The sequence below is a fragment of the Danio rerio genome, chromosome 13 (assembly GCF_049306965.1).
Source record: "Danio rerio strain Tuebingen ecotype United States chromosome 13, GRCz12tu, whole genome shotgun sequence".
Taxonomy (NCBI): Eukaryota; Metazoa; Chordata; class Actinopteri; order Cypriniformes; family Danionidae; genus Danio; species Danio rerio.
This window is the reverse complement of record NC_133188.1, coordinates 27,522,653-27,543,606: the sequence shown is the minus strand read 5'-3', so window position 1 is coordinate 27,543,606 and position 20,954 is coordinate 27,522,653. Positions and strand designations below refer to the sequence as shown.

Genomic DNA, 20,954 nt, shown 5'->3' with positions numbered 1-20,954 from the left:
TTAAAGACACAAACAGCTCTGCACAATGCCTTCCACAGTGCACAATACCTTCCACACTGAGGAAGGCACTGTGCTGAACGTTTGTGTCTTTAAATCACCAGAAGAATGTAAAAATAAAAAAATAAAAACAGTACAAAGCAACTACTTGATGAGGATGAATCATTACCTTTTAGAATAATAGCATTGACAAGATTTTTTTTCTTTAAAAACCACAATTCAGCAAACTTCAGCACTCTACACACGTGATTTATTTGAAAATAATACAAATGTATTTTAAATTTGGGTCAAGATAGATCAAATTTTTAACACCTGCTATCCACACTTCTCAACCATCTTCAACCTGCTAAAGTCCCAGTTTAAGTTTGGAAAAGTTAGTGTTCCATTTAGTGGAGACAGACTAGAACACCAACCTTTAAAAACGAGGAATCATTCTCCGACTGGTCTTCTGGACTATTGCATATCCTTCCCTAATTAGACAAGCCCTTCTCATATGACCATTACATAACCAGCATTACATACACTGCAAGTGTGGATGCTGGCAAAGTATGCACATGCGCAAAGTGGGAATGGTCACATATCATGCTTTTTTGGCCGTATATTATGAACAGAAACTGTTTTTCTGAAATCAATATAAACTGCAGTCTGGAAGAGGAATGTTTTTATTCAAAAGCGCTCTTTTAAAACAAAAAGCAGTGGTTTAAATGCTACCTTAGCTGAAAAACCTGAGCACTGTAGGAACAATAGCACAACACATAATATAAGGGAGATTAACAAGAAATATCTATATTTTACTGTTGTAAACTACTTTTTATTTGTTAACGTGACAATATTGTAATTGTTGAGGCTGTAAAGTGAAAATAATTTTCTCCAGGTACATTTTGCAGTACTTGTCAGGTGTATCATTCAAAAGAGGATGTTGTTTGTAGAACATATCATCTACGCTAAACCATAAATCAAAACCCAATCATGATTCCAGTTACCCTTAGATGTGCTTGGGGTTGAACTATGATCCATATGTACACTGTGAAAACATCTGTTATTTTAAGTCTTTTTTCTGACAGTTGGAGTGCTGAAAAAAACATAAAATAAAGGCCATTTAATTACAAAAATTTACCATAAAATAACCGGTTAAATGACAGACATTTACCATAAAATAACGGATGTTAAATTAAAAAAATTTGCTAGAAAAAAACTGACGTTAAATGACAAAAATTTACAAATGACAAAAAATATATAGCTTGAGGGAGCTAATAATTTTGTCCCTAAAATGTTTTTTAAAAAAATTTAAAACTGTTTTCATTCTAGCCGAAATAAAACAAATAAGACTTTCTCCAGACGAACAATATTATCATACGTACTGTGAAAATTTCCTTGCTCTGTTAAACATAATTTGGGAAATATTTTAAAAAGAAAAAAAATCATAGGGAGGCCAATAGTTCTGACTTCAACTGTATGTGTATCAGTAGATTAAGCCTGTGCATCTGCTCTTATTGTGACCACAGCTCTTAATCAAACAACAAATAACAGAAATCCACTCTTGCTCTAGTTTTTGTGCACTGTAACTGTGCTAAATATTTTGTAAATGTAAATAAAGAATAATCTATATTTCAAGAGTTCACACTTAGCTGATGATTGATAATAAAGCATGTTTGGCATATCCTCAAGCCCTGGGCTCTCAACTGTTTGAAGGGTAAGAGGGGAGTTTGAGCTCAGGTAGGTCTTTTGAACTCCCCTGCTTGTGAACATGTCAGGAATAACTAAGACATATATTGCTGGCCAAGAGTTTGTCTTATGACGCCACTTTGGATTTGTCAATTTACTTATGGTGTATGTCTTTGGATGGTGGGAGGAAACCGGGGAACCCGGGGAAAACCTACGTGAACACTGGAAGAACATGCAAACTCCACACAGAAATGCCAACTGGCTTGGTAAGGGCTCAAACCAGTGGCGTTCTTGCTGTAAGGCAACAGTGCTAACCGCTGGGCCGCCAGGCCGCTCTATCAGGAAAAGGGGGAGGAGTAGGGGTGGAAAGGGGGATTCTTCAAGACGCAGATGACTAAAGTGAAAACTCTGGTTATTTATAGTGAGTTAGTATTCATCTGATAGGCGCAATATGTGAAGCTTATGCGAGACCAGCCATGATCAATCATAAGCACAAGATCCTCTCAAAATTAGTTTAATAAACTGCACTTAATTTTGTAAATTGCAGTTTTCTTTTTCATCCAGTTAGTCCAAATTGAAATACTAAACCTACAATATTAAGTACGCTTTATAAAGGAGACAATTGATATGAGTTATTAAATAATTATAGGCAAGAATATGGTCATAGTAATACCAGAAAAAAATTGTTTTGTGTATTGTAGAAATACTACAAAAATTATGTTGAATACAAGAATACATCTAAATATAATATGGTCTTAATTAAGTGAGTTTAAAATAATTACATCCAGCAGGCATTCTGGATTCGTCCAGGGCACACCCAAAGAACAAACATACAGTCCATTAACAGAGGCTTCCTCAGAAATCCACCCTGACTGCAGATTCGCTGACTTCATTCAGCCTCTTTTTATCAAAAGTACATTACAGAGTTCAGAAGGGAGTCAATGTTTCCCGGCTGCACAGAGAGGCTGATGAGCAATGACAGGAGGAGAGCTGAAATTGACAGAGAATAGATGAAATATGCTTTTCTTGAGCAATGTTATTTGAAGACGTTACACTAAAGCAGAGCATCAACAGGTGAGTTGCATCACTGAAGCGTCCAAAGCTTTTAACTTTTACCAGAAATCTGTCCCGTTGCCTGGTAAGTCATTTGACCATAAGCTGCATTTCACAGCTGAAATCTCAAAGGGGAGATGGGATGAAGAGATCTGATAGGACATTCGAGTTGAAGCACAACAGTTTCTCTCCCACTCGCTTCGCTCTCTGACCTCTCCACCCTGTCTGCATTAATCATCAACACACGGCCAGAGCAGAACAGACCTGGGACACTCTCAAAACCACTCTTAGAGTTTTATCTCTTTTAAGAGATAAATGATGATATTAATGATATTTTTAATTAAAATATGCTGGCCTAATTTTGATTTTAGGATATATTAAATTAATTAGAGGCGACACGTGGTGCAGTAGGTAGTACTGTAACCTCACAGCAAGAAGGTCGCTGGTTCGAGCCTCAGCTGGGTCAGTTGGCGTTTCTGTGTAGAGTTTGCATGTTCTCCTCATGTTCATGTGGGTTTCCTCCGGGTGCTCTGATTTCCCCCACAAATCCAAAGACATGCGGCACAGCTGAATTGGTTAAGCTAAAACTGTCTGTAGTGTCTGTGTATGAATGAGAGTGTTTGGTTGTTCCCCAGTGATGGGTTGTGGCCGGAAGGGCATTTGCTGCGTAAAACATATGCTGGATAAGTTGCCTGTTCATTCCGCTGTGGCATCCCCAGAGTAATAAAGGACTAAGCTGAAAAAAATTAATGAATGGATGAATAAATTAATAAAATTCATTGTTTTCCTTCCTTTTTTTTTTTTTTAAGTACAACAGAACAAACAAACAGCATGGTCTCAGAATATACACACTTAGCAGGTAAATTTAATATGAACTGCCATACATGTGGGTTCAGCTGTTGGAGATGCAAAAATAGAAATGTTACAGAGTATGTAGTCATCAAAAAGTCCTAAAAGGTAGCGTGCCAGTTAGTTTTCATGAGGGATGCTGAATTTGTATTGAGTATGTTTCAGGTCTAAGTATCTGAGAACGGGTAGCAAAGAGTTTTCTGTTAGAACTGGACCTTATAAATCGGATATGATGGAGGCCATACCCATTAACCAGATTCAAGAAGAACGGTACAGGAGATTTCAATTTTTTTAGTATTAGCCGCTTGGCCACAGTCATGCCTATAGTGAGGGCTTGTTGGAGATAATTTGGAAAGGTGAGGGAGTGTTCTGAAACACCAAAAGTAGCTTGCTTTGTGTCTGGTAGGAGGAAAATGTTATAGGCCTTGGAGTCATTCATTGATTTTCTTGTTGCCTTAGTCCCCTTATTAATCAGAGGTTGCCACAACGGAATGAACCGCCAACTTATCCAGTATATGTTTAACGCAGCGGATGCCCTTCCAGCTGCAACCCATCACTGGGAAACACCCATACACACTCATTCACACATACACTACAGACAATTTAGCTCACCAAATTCACCTATTGCGCATGTCTTTGGACTTGTGGGGCGAACATGGGAGAACATGCAAACTCCAGACAGAAATGCCAACTGACCCAGCTGAGGCTTGAACCAGCAACCTTCTTGCTGTGAGGCGACCACTCTACCCGCTGCGTCGCCCCAGGCCTTGGAGTATAAATGAAAAATGTTTGTCCAAAATTCAAACAAAGAGAAAAAATTTATTATTTTTCAAAAACGAAAATTAACTAAAAGTTAATTGATGACTCATCCTGCACTACAAAGGTTTGTCCTATCAGATGGTCTGTACTATGAGAATGCCCTGCCCACTAACACCACATAAGGTTGTACTAATGTAGACCCTTGAATTGCAACTTTCATTTGGTGTGTTATGATTATCAGCAATCTACATGGTTCCATAGTTCACATACATATACTGTCGTGCACCACTGCCACACACACTGGTTCCTGTTAGTCTGTGATCACACACACACACACACGAATATATATATATATATATATATATATATATATATATATATATATATATATATATATATATATATATATATATATATATATATATATATATCAGTTTGTTTGCCCTCTCGTTGTCTGTTGTATTTTCCTTACTCCAATGATGGCCGTGTGTTCCCTACACAACCCCAAAAAGTTAAGGCAACCCAAACTGTTTGGATTGCTACAAACCATTTGATTTAAAAAACAAATCTATATGAATACTGTGAACTTACCCCATTTAAGTTGATGTAATGTTAAGTAATGGGGTATTTAATTAACTCACTACCTTCAACACTGTGTTCAAAACTCTTTTCAAATGAGTAGAATTAACTTTCAGTCAATTTTGAGTTAACTATTTCATTTGATAAAGTTGACGGTTGGGTTTTACAGTTTAGTTTGTACTAGTTTTGTTTTGTTCTTGTTTGTTTAATAAATATATGTTAAATGCTGCATTTGGATCCTCACACTGTCTTCCTTCTTCGCACTACATGTCGACTCGTAACATGGTGACCTTTATTTTGGATTTTATTTAGATTTTATTTAATTATATATTACAAAAATAACATACAATTACATTTATCTGCTCATTTTTGTGTGTTTTAGGTATTTTTTGGGGGGGCTATTATGTAAAAAATGGCAAATAATTAAAACCTTTATACTTTTTTATATTTAATACCACTATTTGTTAAGTTATTTTGTTAGTATGATTGGTTATACTTTTTAGATTTTAATAACACACCAAATGTATACTCATACAGGCTAAATATATTCTTTTTACCATACATATAATTCTTACACTTTTTCCCAATCAAGTGCCACACTGAGGTTCATGACTGTTACAAAAATCTGCAAATGAAAGGATTTATATATTTATTACTGACTGAAATGTACAATTAGCATCCGAGTTTTTACTTTTTATATAACATCGCCTTCAATTTTAGCTGCTTAAAACTTTGTGTAAGCCTCTCATTTACTGGCTCTCACTGTATTTGTCACATGTATAATTGTGCTGGTGTGTGCTGCCTTGCCCAGATCCGGTATTTATCCAGCACGTCTGTGCTGGGAGAGGAACAGCAGCCGTTATCTGCACTGATAATAGTGCTGTGACATAAGAGGACCCGTCCGTGAGGAATCAGCCATGTTTTGGAGGGGAAAAATAAGGGCGAATGGAAAAACAGAACTGATCAGAGTTTACAACATGGAAAAGCAGCACAGAACCGGCTGTGACCAGACTTACAGAAATAAAAACATTTTAGCCAAGTCATTATGAGTTCTCTGAGAGTAATAAATTCTATAAACAAGGAAAGCTTTATATGATTATTTCACACTACACATTAAATTCACTTACTGCAGAATGCAGCATATCTGTGGAAATCTGATAAATATCGATTTGAATATAACATATCTAAAAAAGAATACAAAATTTTATGATGACTAGAAAATTTGTTTTGTTGCTTTCGACTAGAAATAACTTCCATCTTAAAACTTGTGTGCATTTAGCAAGTGAATTTAAACAATAAATTCTGTTTTGGCTTTTTCTGTATGTGTTGTATTCTCTTTACTACTAGTTATAGCACAAAATAAACATGCATATATATATATATATATATATATATATATATATATATATATATATATATATATATATATATATATATATATAATGTAATCAATTAGCCAGTGTTTCAATTGTGAAAAGAAAGTAAAATGGCTTGTAAACAGATTGTCACATAGCATAAGTCTCTAAATAGTTCCAAAGCATACCTGTCAACATTGTGATGTACAAATACAAAAAAAGACTACCTACCCAGAAGAATTCCCAAAATATGACCCCAAACTCCTTAATCTATTCATTCAGAGCAATTTTAGTTTCCCAAATCTATAGTGAAGAATAGCAAATTTCTCATTTTGATCGACACATTTTGTTACTGTTTATGCTCATTTAAGACTAAATTGTTTGTGTTTAAAATTATTTTTACATATTATTAAGGGAATTGTCTGATTAAACACATCCTAATCCAAGTGTCCTTTTTCGCTTCTCTTTAAATGGCGTGTACAGAAGCTGATCTGGGAACAGTGTCTTTACATGGATCGCGTCCATCAGTCAGCAACGTTAAGGCTAATTTACATGACTGATTCAGAGGTTGCGAAACACATAGTTTTATTGAAAAGGGAGTGAATGGGACCGTTTTAATATTAATTTACATATGCTTTCAAAATAATATAAAGCGAAATCATAATTCTCTTGAGCAGCTCTTGCAATTTTATCACATTTGAGATCATCTCTTTGATGCTACTTTAGCTTTTTATAGAAATATTGAAAATGCCGGAGAAATACAGGGTAAATACATAAATGGGATTATAGCAGAATAGAATAGTAAAATACGGAAGAATCCCAGCAAAAACTGGAGGGTTGACAGCTATGATTAGTACACTAGAGAAATGAACTCTTGAGAAGCACATTTTTTTAAATATTTGCACATTTAATTTACTGTTAGTCATGTCTTAATTATTTAATGTATATATATTAAAATATTATTCTCTAATGAAAACCAGAGTTTAAAAAGACACTTATTATATTGCAATATCAAATTGAAGTAAAAATAATTGTCTTTTTATTTAATCAAATAACACAATTTTATAAATCAATTTCGATCTTAATAAAAACAACAACAACAAAAACTGCTATTTGTGTAATTTATATGTTTGTGTATACATTTATATGTGTTGATTGTTGTAATTAAATATAGTAATATAGTTGTCATGGTCACCAGCGATCCAGCTTGTGCAGATTGCTAATGCACTAAATTCAACATTACATGAACAACATATCCAGTCATGCACTCCTCACACACATTTGTTCCTCAATCGGATGATTACTCACTCTCATGACTGGGAGCTGCTCATGAACTGGGAGCTACTGGGTTTAGTTGTGAACATTATGACACATTTTCCTTGCCTTGTCTTGCCGTGTTAGACCTTTGCCTTATTTTATTGTTCATTCCTGTTTGCCCATGTGATGACTGTTGCTTGCCTGACCATTCTTCTTAATAAATCTGTGTTTGGGTACGAACTCTGTTGTCAGCTTCCCATCACATTACAATAGTAATATAACTATTATAATGAAAAATCTGAATTAAATCGTTTAGCCTCTGTTAAAGGTAGCCTGTTAAAGGTACCACTCCCACTTAAAAAAAATTATGTGACTGAAATAAATGAAAAGCCACTTCATATGCAGGTACTGTGCTAAATCTGCAGTGTAAATAATAACTATGAATAGTTCTATGACTTATGTGTTTGGCTAAGCTATGTTCAAATTAAAAGAAAATATCTAAAACTCAGTGTAAAACTTTATCATCACCCATTATATAGTTTGCCTTTGAATGTCAAAATACTCAAACTACAGTTAAATAATTTACTCTGAAACCTTTTTTCCTGCCAATAAAAATGTCTAAGGTTATGCTATATGGAATTATTATGTAACTGCTGAAGGTCGCCAAGAAGAACACGTCAGCATTTGAAAATATGGTCAGTCCATTACAGTGCAATGCACAACATATTCATCCAGGCTCTGATTTCATTATTCAGTTGCACTTTCACGGTATCAAAGTATTGTGTTTAAAAGCATTTTCAAGGGGTCACAGATATAGATGCAGACGCAGACGAGGAAACGATAAAGACACTGCACTGTTGTTTTAGACAGCATTTGAGTCGTGATTCACATCCAGAGCGTGCAGGAAAGTCAGTGGCGTGTAATGATGACAGCAGATTGTCTTTCTCTGCGGCTCGTATGAATGTGCGAGTGCCTGTGCAGTGGCTCATGACAGGGATCCAAGCACGTTCTCAATGAGATAAATCTGCAATTGCATTTTTCACTTATCTGTTTTATCTTCTGGAGCCATCCCTACTGCCTTCAACCCATTCCTTTGTGAAAACACTTCACAGCTTCAGCTATTTTTGAATGGGTGATTCATTGGGATGCTGTATTTTCAACACAATCTCACGGCAATTCGTAACTTTTTCATTTAGTGCCTAACTCGTATGAATTCGTACGATCTAATTCGTACAATTTAGTACGATTTTCTTATCCCCCAATGACGGTTGGGGTTAGGGGTGGGGTCAGGTGCCACGCCTCCTTTTTAAAATCGTACCATTTCGTACGACTGAACTCGTACGAATTCGTAAAACGTAAAATACTTACGTTTTCTCGTATTTTACAGTTATTTTAGCCTCATTATGGTTCAAACAGTCATGTCATACCATGAAATTTTTATCATGTTATTTGTTTGATTTATGTGACGAATTATTATTCATTGTATGCATTTTAGAATTCATACACACATGTTTCGGGTTAGTAATGTTGTTAATGTTTTGGAAAGAAGTCTGCTCACCAAGGTCAGGGCCGTGCACAGACATTTTGAGGGGCAGGGGCCTAAACCAAAAAAAGGGGCACTAAGCGGGTGGGTTCTTGCTTATACAAATTTTCTAGTTGTTGTAAAAGTACAATTAAAAGAAAAAACAGTACACTGTAATAATTTCAGAACTATTTACCATTTTACATTTTTATATTTACCTGTACCTTTAACAACAAAACGTTTTTTGTCCTGAAAGATCTTGATAAGCTCATCTTACATGTATGTGATTCACATTTACACATTGCGGATAATAACAGAAACTATTTACTGTTGGATGGACAATCTGAACATTTTCTGTCTCCATCACCTTTACTTTGCTGAGTTGACTCTGAGACAGTTTCATCTTAGAATGAATAACAAAGCACTTACAATATTTAAATTATTTAAATGTCCATCTGTCTTATATGACACTCTAGCATATCCCTTCCAGATTAAAAGTCTTACCTGTACCTGTCTGATTTAGCTCATACTCAGTGGTCTCTCCCTCACTTTTTGAACCAGCTTCTGCCTCATCTTCAATGGAAAAATAAATATTACACGTTTAATTTAATAGTATACACCATAAATTTATATTAACTTTTAGAATATTAATATTGCTTTTTTTTTTTTTTACTATTTATAGGCCTACTATTGACATGGTTTTAATAAAATGATTTGCTGTAGCCTGGATTATAGTGATTATAATGGAAAATATAGGCCTACTTAATTAGATAAACACAGCTAAATGTTTTATACTGTATGATGATTTACCTGCTGGAGCTTTGAATCCATGTTTTCAGTGCTGAACTACCTTTATCAGCCTTCCTTCGTTCTTTCTCTTTCTGTCTCTGTCTTTTTTGTAAAGGCATTGTTTTTTGAGAATTTTTTTGTCAACAAAGTGTTCCAACAACAGAAACATGTTATTTATTTACAGGCTGAAAGGGGCACCTCAGCCAATGAGGGCAGAGGGGCAGTGGCTCTAGCCACCAGGCCACCCCCCTGTCCACGGCCCTGCTTTGCACATTACTGTGCATTCATGAAACATGACAAAAAGTCTTGGTCTGTTGTAAGTTTTTAGTTGTTAGGATCATACAAATTCATATTCTTCCCCTCAGATGCTGTGAAGTGATGGAGTCCAGATGCTACAGGCACAGAAAAAGATGCAGCAATGGAGGAACACAGCGAGCACCTTCCAGGAAGAGCTGGAGGATAGAAATAAAGACTCTAAAATAAAATTTCACTTGTGTTGTCCATATTTCTGTGTTGTTGGTTTTTTTTTTATTTATTCTTATTAGATGTGCCTGTTTAACAGTGATGTAAATCTGTTACTATATGCACAATAAATAGTTTGCTTAATTGTAACACTATTGCATCCTCAAATAATGTATTAATTGTGGTTTAGGTGACTACAACGTCGTAAAGTCGTTCAGGTTTAAGTGGACCGGATTTGACTTTTCATTTTGGTACTACTTTTTAACCATGACGCGACGTGAATTTTTTAACAAAACGAGAAACAAAAAAGTGTCCAGCACCAAAAGCCTTCATAAATCAATACGTTTTAAATAGAGTTTTATATAATAAGTAAAATCCACTGATAATGATAATATTTTAGCGATTATATTTTATGTCAAAGAAGAATTTTACTAATTTACAAGAGAAGCATAAAAAGAGAAGGACTTTATTCTAATTATTATTATTCAGATAATTTATTATTCAGATGTTATTATTATTCAGATATTATTATTTATTATTCAGGTGGCCAATTTCTGACTAGTGAGGTTATTTGTGCCTACCAGTTTGTTATTTGTCCAATAAATCCTAATACATTTTTTTCTTTCTCTTGTGGACTGATAATTTATGGACTATTTTAGCCCAACCCTTCATATTTCTTATTCAATCTTTTATGTTTAAAACACTAATGTCCACTTAATATTGACTGTGATAAACAACTTTAATACATGTTGATATGCTTTAGTAAAATATCACCTCACTGATGACAAATTTGTATTATTTATTTTTTTATTTTTTACTGAATTCAATAACAAAGATACAAAATCCAATTTTGCACAAAAAAAAACAATGATAATAAAAGATCAGGATAAATAACATAAACATATATATATATATATATATATATATATATATATATATATATATATATATATATATATATATATATATATATATATAAATTTAATTAAAAGAGAAACAATTTTTTTAATTAACAATTAAACAGAGATACATAATTCAGATACAGCAAGAGGAAACAAGGACTTGTGTATCCGTGATATTTCAAAAATATTTATCATAATAATCCAAGAATATATAATTTTCTTGTTATTAACTAGTCTAAGAGATTTAGCTAATAAAAACATCAATTTCAATTAAAAAATGTGAAAAAGAAGGAATTGGAGAATTTTTGTTTGAAAAAATTAAAACATAAAATAAAATAAAATATTTTCCATACAAAATAAAAAAGTTATTAATGTGGTTCTTTGATATATCAGTTTTACCTTCATAGTAATAAATAATGTCTTGAAGTTGTAAGTGTCTGGAAGAAGCAATCTCATGACGAATAAATAGAACGAGAAGAATACCGTTACGTCATAGCCGACAGAATTCCTCAGAGTGACAAACGAACGAGTACAGTGAACAGTGATTTAATGACTTTAGCGACTTGTTTTACGTCTCAAATGGAAAATAATAAGTCAACTGTGTTTTTTCATCGAGTTAAAAAGATCACGACTGACTTTGTCAAGAATAATCATCAGAGTGACTCGATGGCTTCTCCTACATCTTGTACCACGACGAGAAGCCCAACAGGTGAGATGAGAGTTTACAAAAACGGTGTATTCCCACCTATTATTTAATAAAAACTATAAAAATAATAATATATCGCCATATAACGAAGCTTACATACTTAAGAGGCAAATATTCAACCTCTCGTGATTGTAATGGTTTCGTGTATATTGTATATTTTCTGACTTTGTGATTGAGGCCTGCTGTCATTTTATGTATTGACATTCTGGCTTTAAAGTTTCTCCTTTCCACTCAACAGAAATTGTGCCTCGCTAACGTTACTGATAAAAAAAACATTCTAATATTACTTTAATTTAAACTTTATGTGTAGACCTACGCAGTAATTTTCTTAGTTTTTAATGGTGTGGAGGAATATTTGTTATATTTGAGCAAACTGAGTGAGAATATTATATTTAAGTCTTTTATTGGTTTAAGCAGGGATAAATTAATACAATTGAGGGAAAGTTGGTTTTATATTCACACATTCTGACTTTCTTCTTAAAAATATAATAACAGAAATATTGTTTCAAATTCTAAATGGGAAAATCATATTAACAGCCAAATTACTATCATTCTACAACATTGTTTACTGTCAATTAATTAGTTATAACGTTGATTTGAAGTCTTACTTACATGCTATTTCACACCCAATGTTCAAATTAGCATGGTAAACAACATGGAGACAGTTAAATTAACAAACATAAACCCAACTTTTCCTCCATAATAATAAATGTGTATAGCTCTGTTTCTGTAACTGAAGTTCTGGAGCAAGACTTCTCTTTTCATTTGGAATTCTAAGACTGATTGCTAAATGTTTTAAGTTATAATTTACAATTCACAGATTTCTTAACTGAAGATCCAGAGCGTGAGAAATTGTTCACTTTGAGTTTGACGATTGCTAATGGAAAGCTGCAAAAATATGGATTTTGTTTTTATAATTGTTTTGTGATGGAGAAGTGGTGCTTGATTGAAAAATATCGATGTAGATGTGGCACCCATTGACAAAAAAATAAAAGGCTTCATGAATTTGATTAAACATTGTGATGGTGATTGTTAATAGCTCAAACTATAACTATAATAAAATATTCTATAACTCAGAACTTTGAAAAATCAAAAAATGAGTTATTATAATAGTTTGCATTTCGTGTGAGCAGGAGTGAAATGTTTATTTTTGTAAAACAGTTGCTTCTAGGATTTTTCCTAATGTCTAATTGGATGAATTACCGACTATTTGTCAGGTTGTATTTGTCATTTTACGTCATAGAAATGATTCGCAATCCCACGTAGTTATTGTAGTTTTTAAACATTTTCTATTATAATTGTACATTTATTGTTGATGTTTCTTTTGTGTGATTGTCTTTTATATGTCTAATTTTCAGCAGTTTGTCTATTTTAAACTTGTGGTTAAAGAGTTTTCTAATATTTCCCTGTTCATTTCCTTTACTTCAGAAAACCCAGAGAAAAGGAGGAAAGGGAAAAAAGTCTCTGCTTTCTTTAAGAGAGTATGGAAGGCTGCAAAGCGCCCTTTCCTTAGCTGTGACCAGAGCAGAGTGGTTCCCTTTGAACCCCAGTCAGATAACGACTATTTCGAGCACCTGCCTGTTCCAGGTCCCTCCAGGACCGTCGCAGCACATGCAGACCCTGAGCCGGTGATGCTGCCAGGCCAGGTCTGTGAAGAACCTCAGCCGTTGAGTGTTCCGGGCCCCTCCAGGATCAAGCAAACAGCACATGTGCCGAATGCAGATCGGGCCCGTCCTGAGTCCTCAACGGCCCTCACAGGTCATGTTGACACTGAGCAGATGCGTCCGCCAGTCCAGGTCTGCGACAGTCTCGAGTCGTTGGCTGTTCCAGGACCATCCAGGATCCAGTCAACGACCATCGCAGATCATGTTGACCCTGAGCAGATGCGTCCGCCAGTCCAGGTCTGTGAAGATCCTCAGCCCTTGAGTGTTCCGAGCCCCTCCAGGATCAAGCAAACAGCAGATGTGCCGAATGCATATCGGGCCCGTCCTGAGTCCTCAACGGCCCTCACAGGTCATGTTAACACTGAGCAGATGCGTCCGCCAGTCCAGGTCTGCGACAGTCTCGAGTCGTTGGCTGTTCCAGGACCATCCAGGATCCAGTCAACGACCATCGCAGATCATGTTGACCCTGAGCAGATGCGTCCGCCAGTCCAGGTCTGTGAAGATCCTCAGCCGTTGAGTGTTCCGGGCCCCTCCAATATTAAGAAAATGACGGATGCAGATTCAGTCAGTCCTGAGTCGCCTCCGTCTGTTCAAGACCCCTCTAAAATTGATGGGACTGATGGTGAGTCATCCTGAATTTGGTTCATTTTATTTTGCCATCTGTTATTTTTACTCTTTGTTGTTTTTAGTTTCTAAATCAGACAGTGTCATTTGTTGTACTGTTGGTTGTGTATTAATTATTACAGTGCTAAACATATATGAGTACACCCCCACAAATCTCTCATTTAAATTCATATGTTCTATAGGATGCTTTACAATATTCTATATTCTAATATCTTTCCATTTCTAAAAATGTTCTGTGACTAAAATATTATTTTAATAAATAAATCTGTTTATTAAATCAGTTTTGTTCAAATGCATCAATATATATTACTATATATTACCCATATTCACTGAGAAATGGATAAATGTACAGCATATATCAGGGGTGACCAACCCTGTTCCTGGAGAGCCACCAAACACACCTGCCTGTAATTATCACGAGGTGTTCAGGTCCTAATTATTTTTTTCAGGTGTGTTTAATATGGGTAGCAACTGAAATCTGCAGGAAGGTGGCTCTCCAGGAACAGGGTTGGCCACCCCTGGCATATATGAATGTTCTGAGCACTGTAGCTGCAGCTTTGTTCATGAAGATGTTTCTGTTTGTTTTCTTCAATTTAGAAAACCCCAAGAAAGGAAGGAAAGGGAAAAGAGTCTCTGCTTTCTTTAAGAGAGCATGGAAGGCTGCAAAGCTTCCTTTCCTGCATTTTACACCACAGCCTGAGCCAGAGTCAGAGCCAGACCTTGAGTCAGTATGTCTGCCAGGCCAGGGTCCTGAGGAGGCTTCTGGGCTCACTCGTGGTAAGTCATCATTCTTTAATTCATAATTAATATAGATTATTAATCAATTTACTCCTGCATTTCTGATAGAAGTTACTGCTTTTAGGTCATTGCATTAGGTCCAGATTTAAAGGACAGGAGTCATATATTTGATCCGTTTCATACCAGACAATCCAAGTAAATCTCCTTGCTTTTTTCTGTTTTTCAGGACTTGATCTGACTCAGTTTGAAGTCGGAGACCTGATTGGAGAAGGAGCTTTTGGCCAGGTGTATGTGGCATCTCACAAACGCAGTAAAAGAGTAAAGGTAGAGAACTACTTTTTTAAAATTCAGTCAACATTTTCCTCCTGATTAACAAATATAAATAATTTGTTGGCTTTAATTTAATTTGTTTTTCCGCAGGTTGCCCTGAAGTGCATGGTGAAGAGTCAACAGGACCGCTATCTGGACATTGTAAGTTGATTAATTCACACAACAGTGAAAATGTGCTGAGCATTTACTCATCCTTCACTTCTCCCGTACCTGTCTGGACCACTTTAAACTGAACTCAAAAGCAGATATGTTGGAAACAGGTAGCCACTGACTTCTATTGTAGAAAAAGAAAATACTTTTGAAGTCAATGCTTACTGGTTTTCAACATTCTTCAAAATATCTTCTTTTGTGTTCAGCAGAAGAAATAAACCCAGAGACAAGTTTTTAACACATAAATGTCGGGCTGTGGAATTAATTAAAATTAATTTAACATTAATGGAGGTTAAAATGATCATTGATTCATATCCCGGCCCCTTGTAAAGCAGTCTGCATTCATTTCTACACAAAGCTGGAAATCAAGGAAATCATGTAGCGGGACTTTTGCAGCATGGGATGTGCTTGATTTATTCGAGTGTATACGAGTCATTCAGAAGTGCTAAAGAGCTCTTGTGCTGTTGTGTGCATGTGCTTAGCCTCAGAGACGGACAGAACACACACGTGTAGAGTCCTCTTTTAGCTTAAACTGCATGACTGAATGCTCAAATATAAGCAAAAATGTGTCAGAACATGAAGCTTAGTGATTATTCACATACTGAAGTTTGTGTTACTGTACTTTGTGCCATTCTGCTTTGTTAATGTCTTTGAAATCTGTTTTCTTTCTAGGATGGTCATTCCACACCTGTGCTTGCAGAAGTGGCAATGATGCTTAGGTTGATGAAAGCTCCGCGATGTCCAAACATCATCAGATTACACAACTGGCTTGAGATTGAGGACAACTTTGTTCTCATTCTGGAGTACGCAGAGTCATGCCAGACCTTGCTTCAGTACATCAAAGACACAGCGGACATTGAGGAAAACCAAGCACGCCAGTTAATGCGTCAGTTGATCCGAGCTATAATGTTCTGCTCTGAGCGTGGAGTTTTCCATGGGGATATACACACAGCGAACATCCTGGTGACTCTACCCCGATTAGAGCTCAAATTGATCGACTTTGGATGTGCTCAGCCAATTACCCAAAAGCCTTTCAATAAAAGTGACTATCGAGGTGAGTTGGAATTTTGTGTTAGTTTCTTTGGTCACAGTATTGTCTCATGAAATGCCTAAATTCTGGAAATGTCTCTCTTACAGGAGCTGGACATGGCATGCCACCTGAGGCTTTGAGGTGTCGTGTATTCCATGCTAACCCAGCATACGTCTGGACAATAGGCATTATGCTGTATGAAATAATGCATGGACGACTGGCCTTCAATAACAGACAGTCAATAATGTTTGGCGCAATTCAGATACACCCCAGGTTATCCACAGGTAAGCAGACACCTCTGAACAATCTCAGCCTCAGTGACAGAATCAAACATGTCAGTCATAAGTCAAATGGATTAAATATAATGCTTACAGGACCTGTAGATATTAAAGTCACTTAATTGTGGATGTTTTGTAACATTTGATGTTGTAAGATTTAAAGACGTTCATGAATGTTGAGTATGCAGACATATTTCACACTCTCGGTGACACTTTTCAGCATGCGTGGACCTGATTTCCCAGTGTTTGATCCGTAATCCAGCTAAACGGCTACAGTTACACCAGGTAGAAGAGCACTGCTGGTTCAATCCAACGACCCCAAATCCTGTGAAGCAGTTATACAAGAGGAGGTAGAGGAACACACAGAGTTTTATTTGACAGCCTTTCATACTACTTCTTAAATAACTTTGTCTTATTTCTGATTGTTTTTCTTCATTTTTAGAAAAAACTAAAGAAGCGAGGAGGAGGAAAGCACCATTTCCAGACATTCACAAGACTGTTAAAGTTATTAATTACTCCCTCATGTCATTCCAAACCACTAAGACCTCACTTTTTTTCAGTGTCAGTTCATGACGTGTGTTGAAGAGAGCTCTGTCCTGCACTGTATGTGTGTCGCACTGCTGACGTCTACCTCAGATGTGCCCACGCTTTGTTTAAATGAGAGGAAGTCGCGCAGGCCTCTGGGTTAAACATCAGCAGTACGACACACATACAGTGCAGTACAGAACTTCTGAAGTCATTATTTCTGTTTTATTGTTTTTGTGTTTTTCTTTCTGCATGAAAGAAATTTCACCTAAAAATGGCAGCTGTAGCTCCAAACCCCTGACACCTTTCTTCATCTTCAGAAAACTAGTGAAAATATTTGAGATGAACTGCGAGAACTCTCTGATCCTCCATAAACCACAAGAATGAAGAGATGTTTAAATGCCAGAAAACTTCATCAAACCATGAGAGCTCTGTCCTGCGCTGTATGTGTGTCGCACTGCTGATGTTTACCTCGGATGTGCCCACGCTTTGTTTAAATGAGAGGAAGTCGCGCAGGCCTCTGGGTTAAACGTCAGCAGTGCGACACACATACAGTGCACTGTGCTCTTATGAGCGTGCGATTTGAGGGTCAGAGAGCTCTCAGATTTCATCTAAAGTTTTCATTTGTGTTCTCAATATGAAATAAACATAAATTTGAACTAAGGACATGAGGCGAGTAATTAATGACAATAATGGTAATTCATGGTGCCTGGACTGCAGCTCTGCACAAGATGTTTGGCCAGAGGAGAAATGGTCGTGCCCAACTGAGTCTGGTTTCTCTCGAGGTTTTTTCCTTCACTTTAGTCAATTGGTGAAGTTTTGTTCCTCGCCACTGTCGCCGATGGCTTGCTTGGTTTGGGACTTGTGGAGCTGCGCATCGATGGATTTGCTCTTTAGTGTTTGGACTTTCAGCAGTGACAATTAAACCACACTGAACTGAACTGAACTGAACTGAACTTCAACTCTGAAAACTGGACTGACACAGTTTCAATTTACTTCTATGTTAAGCTGCTTTGACACGATCCACATTGTAAAAGCGCTGTAGAAATGAAGATAAATTGAACTGAATTAATGCTAAAACTCCATTAGGAAGTCCAGTGCTGTCACAGTTTTCTCCTCTAAAGTGTCATCAAAGATCTGCTCAACTATTTTCTACCTCATCAATGAATCTGGTGTTCTGTCATAAGGGAAAGGGATTGTTTTATAATTAAGTGTTCATAATTGTTTTGTTATGATTTGCTTTTATATATTGTTAATAATTCAAATAAAATCATGTGAATCAACATGAAGCTCTGATAATCATTTCTGTGACTTTTCTAAATGACTCCTTACTCAATTAAAGAGATTGTTCTCCCTAACTATTTACTCAAGTGCTTCCAAACCTATGAGTTTTTTTCTTCTTCTGTTGAACACTAAAGAAGATTCTTTAAAGAAATCTGAGAACCTGTAACCACTGATGTCCATAGTAGGAAAACAAATACAATGGAAGTAAATAGTTACAGGTTTCCAGCATTTTCCAAAATGTCTTCTTTTGTGAAAAACAGAAGAAACTCATAGTACTGTAAGTCATTTTGGAAGGGCACTTTCTATCCAAGACTAAAAAGGGCATGTGCACTGCACAGGTTCAGCCCAATGTGTGCACGTGCCTGACCAAGGTTCATTTACTTAAATGAGTAGTTCACTGAAAATCATCCATAATTTAAGTAATAATTTATTAATCTTCCACTTGTTCCAAACTAGGTTGAGTTTCTTTTTTATATTAATCACAAAGGAAAATATTTTGAACTACACTACCTGACAAAAGTCTTGTCGTCGATCCCAGTTGTAAGAGCAACAAATTATTATTTGACTTCGAGTTGATCATTTGGAAATGTGGCAGGAGGTAGATTTTTCAGATAAACAATCCGTTGAATCATCTGTTAAACTGACAGAAAACAGTCAAGTTTGGTGAAGGAAAATCATGGTTTGGGGTTACATTCAGTATGGGGGCGTGCAAGAGATCTGCAGAGTGGATGGCAACATCAACAGCCTGAGTTATCAAGACATTTGTGCTGCCAATTACATTATAAACCACAGCAGAGGGCTCCAGGTCAAGGTGCTCCAGGATTGGCCAGCCCAGTCACCAGAAATGAACATTATTGAGCATGTCGGAGGCATTGAAGATGAATCCAAAGAATCTTGATGAACTCTGGAAGTCCTGCAGGAAAGCTTTCTTTGTCGTTCCAGATGACTTTATTAATAAGTTATTTGAGTCATTGCAAAGATGTATGGATGCAGTCATTTAAGCTCATTGGAGTCATACACAATATTAATTCTTTTTCCACTGCACCATGACTTTATATTCTATACTGTATACTACTACAAGATCATGTTTTATTTTGGTAAAATAAGCATAATCTAAGGGCTTTGTCTTTCATATAAACCACTTATGATACCAAATGATCAACTAGAAGTCAAGATATTAACTGTTTTTTCTAAAAATCCAACACAATCTCACGGCAATTCGTAACTTTTTCATTTAGTGGCTAATTCGTACAAATTTGTAAAATTTAATTTGTACATTTTAGTACGATTTGCGTATCCCCCAATAACGGTTGGGTTTAGGGGTGGGGTTAGGTGCCACGCCTTCTTTTTAAAATCGTACATTTTCTTACGACTGAACTCGTACGAATTCGTACGAATTAGCCACTAAACTGCCAAAACGTAAAATACTTACGTTTTCTCGTGAGATCAGGCTGAAAAATCCTAAAATACTACTCAGGTAGTGTATGTTACAAACCAGCAGCCATCCATTTTCATAGTATTTTTGCTCCTACTATGTCAAAAGATACACGTTTCCAACATTTCTCTAAAAATATTTGATTTGCAAGCAAAAGGAAAAACAAATTCCAAAAAGTTTAGAACCACTGTGTGTGAGTAAATATTGAGGAAATGTTCATTTTTATAAAATATATTTATACATGTCAGTTACTGTACATGTCATATGGTACTTCAAAAATCAATTTAATTGTATCTGGTGCTCATTATGATTCTAAATGTTGAAAACAGTTGTACTGTTAGTATTTTGTAGAAACTATGATACATTTGTTATTCAGTATTAAATTCATGTCATATTAGAATTGCTATAAGCACTTAAGCACTATAAAAACGTGCCAGAATTTACTATATTTCTAATCAGTTGAATGCTCCTTTGCTGAATTAAAGTGTTACTTTTTAACAAAATGTTACTGAAATGTGAACATTAGAATATATTTTACTTCTGCACAAATTTAGGTTTCTTTAAAAAATGAATCAGTTTATTTTGAAAAAAAAAAAACATGTTTAAATCAACTTGCTAAATGGTGCGTAATCATCTGTGCTTGGTCCATTTTATTGATTTCAATGTGTTTGTATATGAGGTGATGTGTTTAAAAGTCCTCAATATTCTGAGTGCAATCGAATTTCCTTCACAAGGTATACTTTAGGACATGTGATGTCATGATGAGTTTTTTATATTGGAGAATCTCAAAACAGGAATTTATTTCAACATTGTGTCTACGTTTCATTTGATGTAATGAGATGATTTGTGAGTGCAAAAAAATCAGCATCAAAGAAAATTACACTTTGAGAAAAATTCTGTCAATGCAATTCAGGAATCAACATATGTATGTGATTAGACATATTGTCCAACAGTGCGAAACACTTTGTTAACAGAAACATTTGAAATGTTCTAAAATGCAA

The 20,954-nt window shown here is 35.7% G+C and overlaps 2 protein-coding genes and 1 long non-coding RNA gene across 4 annotated transcripts in view; 2 read left to right on the top strand and 1 right to left on the bottom strand.

The window, feature by feature from the left end:
• Nucleotides 1-10,904, top strand: part of rhoua (ras homolog family member Ua) — a 51,073-nt gene extending 40,169 nt beyond the window's left edge. The window contains exon 4 of the mRNA XM_073919530.1: nucleotides 10,191-10,904. Within this exon, the coding sequence (XP_073775631.1) occupies nucleotides 10,191-10,199 (9 nt within the window). The 3' untranslated portion in view covers nucleotides 10,200-10,904. The remainder of the gene's footprint in view (nucleotides 1-10,190) is intronic.
• LOC141377185 (uncharacterized) lies at nucleotides 233-9,970 on the bottom strand. Its single transcript, XR_012389308.1, has 3 exons — nucleotides 9,847-9,970; nucleotides 9,541-9,609; nucleotides 233-3,451 (listed from the first exon to the last, which is right to left on the bottom strand). It is a non-coding gene; the product is annotated as an uncharacterized lncRNA (long non-coding RNA).
• A 711-nt stretch (nucleotides 10,905-11,615) lies between the features above and the next one.
• LOC141377183 (serine/threonine-protein kinase pim-2-like) lies at nucleotides 11,616-19,493 on the top strand. Of its 2 annotated transcripts, none has more exons than XM_073920894.1 (9): nucleotides 11,616-11,898; nucleotides 13,324-14,181; nucleotides 14,781-14,960; nucleotides 15,148-15,245; nucleotides 15,342-15,392; nucleotides 16,074-16,455; nucleotides 16,539-16,715; nucleotides 16,930-17,059; nucleotides 17,152-19,493. In XM_073920894.1, the coding sequence occupies exons 1-9, from the start codon at nucleotides 11,739-11,741 to the stop codon at nucleotides 17,159-17,161; spliced, it is 2,046 nt and encodes a 681-aa protein (XP_073776995.1). In that variant the 5' UTR covers nucleotides 11,616-11,738; the 3' UTR covers nucleotides 17,162-19,493. The 2 variants fall into 2 exon arrangements, with proteins under 2 accessions (XP_073776995.1, XP_073776996.1); XM_073920895.1 differs by having other exon boundaries at nucleotides 11,649-11,898; nucleotides 13,324-14,200; nucleotides 14,633-14,960.
• Nucleotides 19,494-20,954: the final 1,461 nt, after the last annotated feature.